A 12076-nucleotide genomic window follows, 5' to 3' on the forward strand; every position below is an offset into this window, starting at 1 on the left:
ATTGAGACTCCGTCTACAAGTCTCTATTGACATTGTTGGAAATAGTTTGAGGAACACTTGCTAAGTAGGTTTCCATTCTTCTACAGGCCATCCTTTGGTAGGAGGGTATTATTGGGTTGGTTCCCAAATAATTCTTTAAATTCCAAGACTCTGGCTTTATATGGGGGGACACTTCCACTTCTATCTATTATACTAGTCTAATAATTAAAACTGCTTTTTTCTTTTCTACTTATGTGATTCACTGCTCACTACTTCCTATTAGTGAGGCAACAACCTGTTCTGCAGAATGTGAAATCTCTTATCTGCTTTTCTTTCTGCTAGCAGGTTCTCCTCTCATCAATCCATTGTGCTAATCTGGTAAACAACTGGAATACAATTTGTAACAGATTTTTTCTCTAAAGGGAGAATTAGACAGACATATTTGCTTGACAATTAGCTGTAATATACCAAGTATGTCTTAATGCTACTAATAAGTTGCTGAAATGTTTCTACATCTTTGGAAGAATATTACTGATTACCTGAATTGAAGGATTAGGTTTAGTTCTGAAGCATTCAGCAATTATATTGATCTCTCTCCAAATTTCAAATTAACCCATTAGTAATGAATGAGGGTAGAAATGGCTAAGAGAAAATTATCAGATAATAAATCTTGCACTTTCATTAGAAGATTACTTTCTTGGAGTTCTGTTTAATCCACCACCTGTGTGAGAGTGGGATTGAAGGGATAACATTATGCTTTTTAGAACAGTGCTTACAATGATTTTTGCAGGAAAGATAGACACTGATATCACTGGTACACTATTTAAATGAAATTGATATAAGTCAACAGACTAATTGTTCAGCCATTGTTACTGAGAAAATAATTTTGGTGAAACAATGGTGTCTGTTTTAAATCACCTATTTTTTTTCAAATATACATTAAAATATTTCAAGGTCCTTTTTGATAAAATATTAAATCAACAATATAAGAAGTGTACAAATGTATCAATTATTATTATTTACTGAATTAAAGGTGCCGCAAACTTCCCAAAGGACTTAAAAACTGGCAAGCATTTTTAGACCTCAAGAAAAGAATAGATGATTTTAGTGAGTCATGTCCACTGTTGGAAATGATGACTAATAAAGCAATGAAGGAGAGACATTGGAATCGCATTGCTGAAACAACAGGACATCAATTTGATGTGGAATCAGATTCTTTTTGTCTTCGAAACATCATGGAAGCACCACTTCTTAAACATAAGGATGATATTGAGGTAAGTGCATACATTGTTTTTGATCCTTCAATTTATATTTTCAGGAAAGAACAAAATATTAATTGTATAAAAGTTATATTTATGATGCATTTAAGGACTTTTTGACTATGAAATAAAACACTATTCTGAAACAATGCATGGTATGTTAAATAGTTGTTGTCCATTATAGAATCATAGAAATGTAGGGCTGGAAGGGACCTCAAAGGTCATCTAGTCCAATCCCCTCTGTGCTGAAGCAGGTCCAAGTATACCTAGATCATCTCTGACAGGTGTTTGTCTGAGGTGTTCTTAAAAACCTCCAATGACTGGGATTCCACAACCTCCCTTGATAAGCTATTTCAGTACTTAACTATCCTTGTAGTTAGAAAGTTTTTCCTAATGTCTAACCTAAATATCCCTTGCTGCAGATTATACCCATTACTTCTTGACCTACTTTCAGTGGACATTGAGAACAATTGATCACCATCCTCTTTATAACAGCCCTTAACATATTTGAAGACTGTTATCAGGTCCCCCCTCAGTCTTCTTTTTTCAAGACTAAACATACCCAGGTTTTTAAACCTTTCCTGAACCTTTTATCATTTTTGTTGCTCTCCTTTGGACTCTCTCCAGTTTGTCCTCCTCTTTCTTAAAGTGTGGTGCTTAAAATTTGACATACTAATCCATCTGAGGCCTCACCAATGCCAAGTAGAGTGGAATAATTACCGCTTATCTCTTATATGATGCCCTTGTTAATGCACCACAGAATGACATTTGCTTTTTGCACAAATGCATCACATTGTCGACTCCTATTCAGTTTGTGATCCAGTAAAATCCTCAGATCTTTTTCAATAACAATGTTATTAGTGTGCTGCTTTTCCTTTGGTCTGCCTGCCCCTCTAAGGGTGTCTTCCAAAGTGCTAGTTAACACTGTTTTCCTCTGGCAAAAAGGGTTCATGTATACCAACGTTGAGATTGCCTGCTCAGAGCACCATTCCTGGAAAAGGCTCACAAAGCTGCGGTCCCACAGCTCAGATTCTGTTCTGAAGCAACATGTATTTGTCATCACCAAGAGCAGAATGACAACACATGGGTCAATATTACTTCTGGGAATAATCAGATATCAACCTCCACATACGTTTATTTCTGTCAGAGAACAGGATTCAGAAGCTGGTGGCCACAGGGTGCAAAGTCATTCGATCTCCAGTCACATCTGTCAGGGCTCTGTCTGGGATCAGAATGATGGTCACTTGCACCAACATACTGCTGAGTCTTGAGAAATTAAATCTAGCTACATGAGATTTGAGAGGTAATAATTAATATAGGTTATTCAGATGCTTTTATCATATCTTTAGCCTTGAGAAAGTATACCCAGGGCCTGGTCTATATGTAAGGCTGTATATATAGAGAGAAAGAGCTAAGTCATTAACATATAAGGATCCAGTCAAGACAAGGGCAAAGCTTTTATTTCTTTCTATGTTTTTTTAAAAATTTTTAAAGTCTTAATATGAGCCAAAAAAAATTTTTAAAGTCTTAATATGAGCCAAAATCCTCAGACTTTAAAATCCAGATAATAAACATTTCCAGCTCACTAGAAATGCAAGTGGGTGCAGGATGTTCCTCTCTTCCGGACATAAGAATTCTTGGAGCTGCCTCACTTCTAATCTCTACACCAATGAGGAGAATTCCCATTTGGGATTAAAATCTTATATTAAAAATCCAGATGAAGCATCCCTTTGATCCCTTTTCAGAAGTGCCCTTAGACTTTTTAAAAGGCTTATCTCCTTTCAGTCATTTCAGTAAATAGCGTTTTCAGAAGTTAAGGTCTTATTGGGGGACAGCGGCTGTTCACCTCTTCTTGAGGACAAAGATGTACTGAGAGTTAATTCTTTATTCCCAAAATAAACCCAGTTACAAAAAATTATTTTCCCCATCACTTTTGCCCCCTATAAAAAAAACAACCTTTAAAAACAAAACAAAAAATCAAACAAAAAACTTCCACTCTTTTGGCATACTCTTGATGTCAAAGGTCTAAAAATCAACATTGAATGTAGTACCCAATTCAGAAAAATCTCTACTTCTCTTGGTCTGTATACCCATCATAAACAAATGAAAAACAAGCAAAGAAAAACAGAAGAAATATTGCAGTTTTTTTATTAGATGGCTAAGTTGGTGCATTTCAGATGCTTTCAAAGGTAGAAATCTTTTTTTCCCCTTGAAAATTCGTGCTTATTTATTCAAAGTAATTGAAGATTCATATATAACAGAGAGAGATATCCAGTGGCCACCTGGTCGTGTTTCCACACCATCACTAAGATTAACCATTTAAACATGTAGGCTTCATCAGTCTCTGCCATTGGAGGTACGGATTTGCACATTATGCTCCCTTAAAAAAGGGAGACACGTCTACCTCCTCATTCGTTCTTTGTTTCTCTCCCCAATGATTCACTGTTATTGGACATCGCATTGCAGTGGATCTGTGGACTTTCTCTGTGAAGAACAGGAAAACTTAACCCAAAATCTCCTTTATTCTAGCAGGAAAGTCTGGAGAGAGCTAAGCCAACTGACAAAAGAATTATAGTTCTGAGGAAGGCTTAATCTGTCAAATTCGGCTCCATTTTCTTTAGAGGCATGATATATTTGTCCTCCAATATTTGAAGTGAAATTCGAAGTTTTCCCTGCTGGAGGAAGTGTTTTTATATGATTTTTTCTATCTAATAACCTGAGAATTAAAGTTTAAAGGAATTAGCTCTACAAAGCAACTTTGGAAGTATTTCAGACTGAATAATGCAAGTATAGCCGCTTCAAGCTGTGATTAACAGGTCTGGGACCTTCCTCTAAAGAACTGCAGCAAGTGTGAGCCCCATTGTAATAGATCTATGGCCCTTCCCTCTAGAAGAAAGGAAAATTTTCAGGTAAGTTAAAGTTTTCCTCTTCCTTATCTCCCCACAGTAGTCTAAACGAGTGGACAAATTGTTCTTCATTTGATTGGACTAGTCACAAAGCAGAACACTTTTTTCAGCCAAGAGACTCTAATTTCTTTTCTGCTTCCAGCTGTTCCATTGTTTTATGGAAGATGACAAACAGCTTTAATAGCTTCAATCACCACAGCCACAGAAATTTTCTCTCCAGATAGCAAGCTTTTCCTGTTTAGAGGCATGATCAACAGAACCCACAGTACTTGTAATTTCTCTTTGTTCATTCACTTTAATACTTCTGATAGTCATATTGGGGTTAGAAGTCTTTCACAAGTGGTGGCAACTTCAGACTCCAATTTGGAACCACTCAATCAGGTATACTTGGGCCCATAGCCTTTATAGAGGCACAAAGTTGGGCAGTCTCCTTTTAGAAGCCCAATATACTTCTCAGTTGCCAGAAGGGAGAACATTGTGAACTCAGGAGCTATTCAGCTCCAGGGTGAACACTCCCTCAAACTGTCCAGTTCTTCTTTAAGTGATTGCATATGTCCATTCCATTTCTGGTGTGGGCACAACCTGCGCAGTCACTGGAACTTTTTTCCTTCAGTGATACCTGTTGGCACAGCTCAAATGCACTATGCGGCAATCACAGACAACTGGTGCCTCTCCATACTGGAAGCTCTGTAGCCAGCTGCCTGGGAGAGAGACAGGGGCTGACTCTGAGCATGCTGGAGGGAGGAGGGCTCTGGTTCGCTCGGCCACTGTCTCTGGAAGCCGAGCCTGGGCAGGGGGCAGCCCACCACCACTGCAGCCAGGTGCTCTCCCAGGCAACTGCTGTGCTGCACCCCTGGCCCCGCCCCTTCTGCTTCAGCTCTGGCTCTGACCCTTGTGCTCCACACCTAGGTGGCTGCTGGCGTGCACTTGACCCTCCATGCCCCCCGATGCGTCGCCTCTGGCTGCCGTGTGCTGTTGACATCGGTATAAAGGGACCAGCCAACCAAGAGCCCTCTTAGTTTCTTCTTACTGCTTGTAACAGTCACTGGAACTGCTCTTCTTGCGTTTGCAAGTTCTCTGAGCAGACTTTGTTCTCTTGTATTGTAAATAGTTTGTGTTATTAAGGTTATTAGTATTTAGCTAGGGTTTTTTTTTTGTTTGTTTGTTCTTTTACCATCTCAGGGTTTCAGTTGACACCCAGTGCTGAGGGATGCCTCGATCACCGGGCTTCAAGTCCTGCATTTCCTGAAATAAGGCTGTGCTTGTGAGCGACCTGCGCTCAAGTTGCAGTTAAAGTACCTTTGGGAGCTTGTATTGGAGAGAGCTGCCAAATTTGAAGTGACTTTAAGCCTTGCATGAAGAAAGATTGTGAAGCCAGGCTAAAGCTTCTACTCATGAAGGTGGCTTTGAGACCTCCATCTGAGTCAGGTCAGTCAGACTCTGCACTGACTGCCTTGACATCAGTAAGGAGTGTGCCTCCTGCTGTACCTGAGTCCCAATACCACTCACCATCCCCAATGCCTAAAAAGAGGCATAAGACGCAGACGGCTGAAAGGGAGAGATCCGCAGCACCGAAGTCTGCTAGGCATGGAGATAAGAGTAGAGTGCAGTCTAAGGCCTGGTCTACACTAAAGCGTTAGGTCAATGTAAGGCAGCTAATGTCGACCTAATTATGTTAGTGTACATACTACAGCCTTGCTCCTGCCGATTTAAGTGCCATACTACACCGACATATAACTTTACCTCCACGAGAGGCGTAGGGCTTATGTCAGTGTAGTTAGGGCCATGCAGTGTTCCTGTACACACTGTGTTACTTACATCTATTGGCTGTCATTCTTGTAAATTTCACGGCTCTGCTGGAGCCATGAAATTGACAAGAAAGCTGGCTCCCAGTTCCCCAGGCAGATTGCTTCCCGGTTTCCACTTCAGGCAGGGCTGCCACCCAGGCTCCCAGCTCAGGCTGCTGTCAGGGCTCCCTGCTCCCGGGTCCCCACTTCCAGCTGAGCTGCCACCCAGGTTCATAGAATCATAGACTTTACGGTCAGAAGGGACCATTATGATCATCTAGTCTGACCTCCTGCACAACGCAGGCCACAGAATTTCACCCACCAACTCCTGTAACAACCCCCTAACCTATGTCTGAGCTATTGAAGTCCTCAGATCATGGTTTAAAGACTTCAAGGTGCAGAGAATCCTCCAGCAAGTGACCTGTGCCCCATGCTGCAGAGGAAGGCAAAAAAAAACCCAGGGCCTCTGCCAATCTGCCCTGGAGGAAAATTCCTTCCCGACCCCAAATATGGTGATCAGCTAAACCCTGAGCATGTGGGCAAGACTCACCAGCCAGACACCCAGGAAAGAATTCTCTGTAGTAACTCAGATCCCCCCCCCCATCTAGTGTCCCATCACAGGCCATTGGGCATATTTACCTCTGACAGTCAAAGATCAATTAATTGCCAAAATTAGGCTATCCCATCATAGCATCCCCTCCATAAACTTATCAAGCTTATTCTTGAAGCCAGATATGTTTTTTGCCCCCACTGCTCCCCTTGGAAGGCTGTTCCCGAACTTCACTCCTCCGATGGTTAGAAGCCTTCGTCTAATTTCAAGTCTAAACTTCCTGATGGCCAGTTTATATCCATTTGTTCTTGTGTCCACATTGGTACTGAGTTTAAATAATTTGTCTCCCTCCGTGGTATTTATCCCTCTGATATATTTATAGATAGCAATCATATCTCCTCTCCGCCTTCTTTTAGTTAGGCTAAACAAGCCAAGCTCTTTGAGTCTCCTTTGAGGTTTTCCATTCCTCGGATCATCCTAGTAGCCCTTCTCTGTACCTGTTCCAGTTTGAATTCATCCTTCTTAAACATGGGAGACCAGAACTGCACCCAATATTCCAGATGAGGTCTCACCAGTGCCTTGTATAACACCTCCTTATCTCTACTGGAAATACCTCGCCTGATGCATACCAAGACCTCATTAGCTTTTTTCATGGCCATATTGCATTGGCGGCTCATCATCATCCTGTGATCAACCAATACTCCGAGGTTCTTCTCCTCCTCTGTTACTTCCAACTGATGCATCCCCAGCTTATAATAAAAATTCTTGTTATTAATCCCTAAATGCATGACCTTGCACTTTTCACTATTAAATTTCATCCTATTACTATTACTCCAGTTTACAAGGTCATCCAGATCTTCCTTTATGATATCCCGGTCCTTCTCTGTATCGGCAATACCTCCCAGCTTTGTGTCATCCGCAAACTTCATTAGCACATTTCCGCTTTTTGTGCCAAGGTCAGTAATAAAAAGATTGAATAAGACTGGTCTCAAAACCGATCCCTGAGGAACTCCACTAGTGACTCCTTCCAGCCTGACAGTTCACTTTTCAGTACGACCTGTTGTAATCTCCCCTTTAACCAGTACCTTATCCACCTTTCAGTTTTCATATTGATCCCCATCTTTTCCAATTTAGCTAATAATTCCCCATGTGGAACTGTATCAAATGCCTTACTGAAATCGAGGTAAATTAGATCCACTGTGTTTCCTTTGTCTCAAAAGTCTGTTACCTTCTCAAAGAAGGAGATCAGGTTGGTTTGGCACGATCTACCTTTTGTAAAACCGTGTTCTATTTTGTCCCAATTACCATTTACCTCAATGTCCTTAACTACTTTCTCCTTCAAAAATTTTTCCAGATGTCAAACTAACAGGCCTGTAGTTACCTGGGTCACTTTTTTTCCCTTTCTTAAAAATAGGTTCCTAGCTCCCCGCTCCCATCCAGGCTGCTGCTTGGGCTCTCAGATCCCTGCTCCCCTCCAGGAGCCTGGCTGCCCCCCTGGGCTCCCCATTCCCCACTGGGAGCACAGCTGCGCCTGATGGTGAGCTCCACACCCGAAGTCCGCTGCTGTGCTCACAGCGGGGAGTGGGGAACTAAAACCTCGGGGTGGGGAAGGGCAGCCAGGCTCCTGGTGGGGAGATCTGAGCCTAGGGTGGGGGGAGCCAGGCTTCCGGAGGGGAGATCTGCGCCCATTGTCCAGTCGGCTGCCCTGTTCCTGGCGGGGAGTGGGGAGATGAGCGATCGGCGGGGAGCTGTGCACAGAGCTGAGAGCCCTGGCTCTCAGCTCCCCACACTGCTCCTCTTAAGTCAGCGGAAGAGTTTCTGGTGAGGACGCACACCACCAACAGAAAAAGGGCAGTGTGGACATAAACCACTGTAGTAATTATTGCAGTGGCTGTAAATTGACCTAGCATAGGTTGACTTAAGTTTACAGTGTAGACATGCCCTCAGTCTAAGCACTCCTCTGCTTCAGTACCACAGAAGACAGCACCGTTGATTCTGGTCCATAGGCAGGTTCCATCAACTCCAGAGCCAGAAGGAGCTCCTGTCACACCTGTGGCACCTCACCATACCAACACTATCTCAGAACCAATCACACGGGAGGCAACTGTGGCTGCCAGGGCCTTCCTGCATGTTAGGTTGATGTAAGCTACGTTGCTCTGGGCGGGTGATTTTTTGAGACCCCTGAATGACGTAACGTATATCAATTTAATCGTCAGCGTAGACCAGGCCTCAGTCGTCTCTCCTGTGTTAGTGTCATGACCTACAGGCCTCAAACCTGGTCCACAGGCACAGTCTCGCAACACCCCTCTACTGGGCTGCCTGCTAACAACTGCTTACCCAGGACTCATGAAGCCCAGCCTCAGTTTGAGCCTCTACCCCGATGTCCCATTGGCACAGTCCTGGAGCAGCTGATTGGCCCTTTGGCCTTACTTAATCCAGCAACAGGAATAGGAAGCTGTTCAAACAACTGAGATCCTGCTCTGGACTGTGTATCTTGTGCCTCCTGCTCCTCAAGCTTGACTTCCCAGCTTCCTGATGTGGCTTGACTCTGGACCTCTGATTTGTCACCTGCCTCTGTCCTCCTGATATCCTGACTTGGCTTGACTGTGATTACTGTCTTGTGCTTCTGATCTCCAGTCTGTCTCTGGCTCCTGTCCTCCTGGTATCCTGACCCAGCAGATTCCTGACTGTTGACTCCGGCTCTGACCAGTAGGTGTCACTGCCCACTACTCAGACCTCACAGTCAGGAAGCATTTACCTATGGGAATTTTGCATAGCCCATTCACTGAACCTTGAGGCCCGTTACCTTCCAGGGGTACAGAATGAGCTAGCAGATTGCCTGCTCAGGTCTTTCTCCAGTTACCAGTAGTCCCTTTGCTTGGATGTAGCCATATGCATTTTCCAGCAGTGGAGGACTCCCCAAATAGACCTATTTGCAAACAAGTACAACAGAAAATGTCACCAATTCTGCTCCCTACAAGGCTACAGTGCAGATTCCATCACAGATGCTTTCCTGCTACCCTGGATGGGAAATGCTTTTTATTATGCTTGTCCCCCAATCACACTCCTACACAGAGATCCTACTAAAGATCAAGTGGGCCAACGTCTATGTTTTGTTAATATCCTGAGCGTGGCTCCACCAACTGGTTCTCCATTCTACTGGACCTCTCAGTGGTGACTCCAATCTCACTCCTGTTGCATTTGGATTTGATGTCTCAGGATCATGGCTGGCTGCTCCACCCAAACCTGTGATCCCTTCTTTTAACAGCTTGGAAGCTCCAGGAAATCCCAAAGAGCAGGCTTGTTTGGAGCAAGTTTGCCAGATCTTACTAGGTAGCAGAAAGCCCTCCACAAGGGCCACCTATCTGTCAGAATGGAAGCCGTTGTCTCTCTGGGCTTGTCAAACCAGAGTCTCACCAATGCATTTGTCCATCCAACAAATGCTTGACTATCTGGTGTACCTGAAACAGCAAGGCTTACTGACTTCCTACTTCAAGGTTCACCTGTCAGCAGTATCAGCTTTTCACCCTGACGTGGATAACTCTTCTTTTTTTTTCTAATGACATGACAAATTACATTCCTTGAAGGCCTGGAAAGATTGTACCCTCAACTAAAGAAGCACATTTTTCCTTGAGACTTGAACTTAATTTTGTCTAAACTTATGGGACCACCATTTGAGCCTCGAGCAATGTGCTCCTTTCTACACCTTTTGTGGAATATGGTTTTTCTAATTGCTGTTACTTCTACCAGAAGGATCTCTGAACTGTGCACCCTCACATCTGAACCATTGTACACAGTCTTCTTTAAAGATGCAGTGTATTTACACCCTCATCCGAGGTTTCTCTCTAAGTTTCAAATTTTCATATCAATGTACTTATTTTTTTTTACCCAAAGCCACCTGCAAATACAGACAAGCAGTGGCTACACACATTGGATGTTAGACGAGCACTGGTGTTCTACATAGACAGGGCCAAACAGTCCACTCAACTGTCTGTGGCCTGAGGGGACAGAATGAAAAGTCTTCCAATCTCCAGGCAGAAAATTTAATCTTGGATAACTTCTTGTATCCGCATGTTATGATCTGACAGGCTGCCAGACAAACTGACTGACAACTCCGTAAGATTGCAGGTGTCCTCAATGGCATTCCTAGCACAGATTCCTATCCTGGACATTTGCAAAGCAGTAACCTGGTCATCCATGCACACTTTTTCCTCCCATTACACCATAACTCCTGGGGGAGTGGAGCGGGGGAGAGGGGGGAAGGTTTCCAAGTGAAAAATGGCAGGGTTTTCAGGAGTAGGTAACAACCCCCACTCTTCTCCCAGAGCCAGAATAAGAACCTGGGGGTAAGGGTTCCCAACTGTTTCAACCCAAGGAGCCTACTCTTGGCTCAAAGCTAACTATATTCTTTTCTTCTTTTCCTTCTTCTTTCTCTCAGTTTACTTAATTTGCTGCTAGTAGCCTGTACTTTAAACTGACCTCACAGGGTTAATTGGTTTCTTTCCACCTCTTCCCCCTCCACTCCCCCTGCCTTTCCACACTTTTGTTTTTCTAAAGTTTTAATGGAGGGTACTTTGAATACTTATGTAAAATGTTTTTGGTTTTTTGAACAAAGTATGACAGAGGTCTGCTGTATTCCTCTGAAATTTTTTGGAGTAAAAGATCCATGGGCATCCATGGAGACAAATGTTTTACTGCCTTTTTGAACAGTCTCAAGGTAAAGACAGCACAGGTTAAGGCAGCTGTGTGGCAAAAATTGAACTTGGTGGCTAAGTTGTTACAAACAAATTGCACTACCTTAAAGAACTAAATGTAGGAGTAAGTGATTTAAAGAAGTAAGTGAAAAGTTACAAATACCTTTTACAAAAATTGATAATACAGGGTTTGGAGAAAAGTAAACATTTGAAAGTTGTAAAAATGGTAAAAGGTAACTATTGTAAAAATGTTAAAAGGGTAACAGTTGTGGTGTTACAAAAAGGAAGTTTTTGGTTTAATAATAAAATCCAGTTATATAAATGTAACTGTATGTGCAACTCTGTGCAGTCACATTGTGTTGTGTCCAAATACAAGACAGAACAAGGCTTTAAGCAAGCAAGCAGGCTGGTCTGCCGACGGGCTGGTCTGCCTGTCAGCTTTCCACCCTCTCTTTTATTTCTCTCCCTCCTCCTGCGCATTACATACTCCAACAGATAAAAGGAATACACTGGCTTTGTTTAATATTTCTATCTACCGCATTCCTTGCTCTCGGGCCTTGAGCCCAGTCCTGGGAGGCTTCCCACGGTTCATGTCATCTGGGCGAGCTTCCAAGGTTCATGCCCTTGAGAGGAGCCGTGTGTGCACTGCTCCTACACAACACTTAGGGTGTGCCCTGAATGTTGCCAAGTGCATGAACCCTGCATGAATCCTACAACATTGGATGGAAGCTTGGTAATTAAATTATACAAATGGGTCAGGTAGAGTGGCTACTACCACCACTCACTATGCTTCTGTCCCCAGAAGCCTTTACAGCTATTCTGAGGGAAAATGGGCCCTTTTCCCACAGAAATGGTCTTTAAGGGACTGCTGCAGGCAGCAGGCAAAAAAAAATGTGTTCAA

General features: G+C 43.1%; 1 protein-coding gene across 1 annotated transcript in view; it reads left to right on the plus strand.

Moving 5' to 3' along the window:
• Window positions 1-12076, plus strand: part of DNAH8 (dynein axonemal heavy chain 8) — a 577557-nt gene that overhangs the window by 273457 nt on the left and 292024 nt on the right. Inside the window, exon 34 of the mRNA XM_074949111.1 lies at window positions 1013-1253. Within this exon, the coding sequence (XP_074805212.1) occupies window positions 1013-1253 (241 nt within the window). The remainder of the gene's footprint in view (window positions 1-1012; window positions 1254-12076) is intronic.

Source organism: Natator depressus, chromosome 3 (genome assembly GCF_965152275.1).
Source record: "Natator depressus isolate rNatDep1 chromosome 3, rNatDep2.hap1, whole genome shotgun sequence".
NCBI lineage: Eukaryota > Metazoa > Chordata > Testudines > Cheloniidae > Natator > Natator depressus.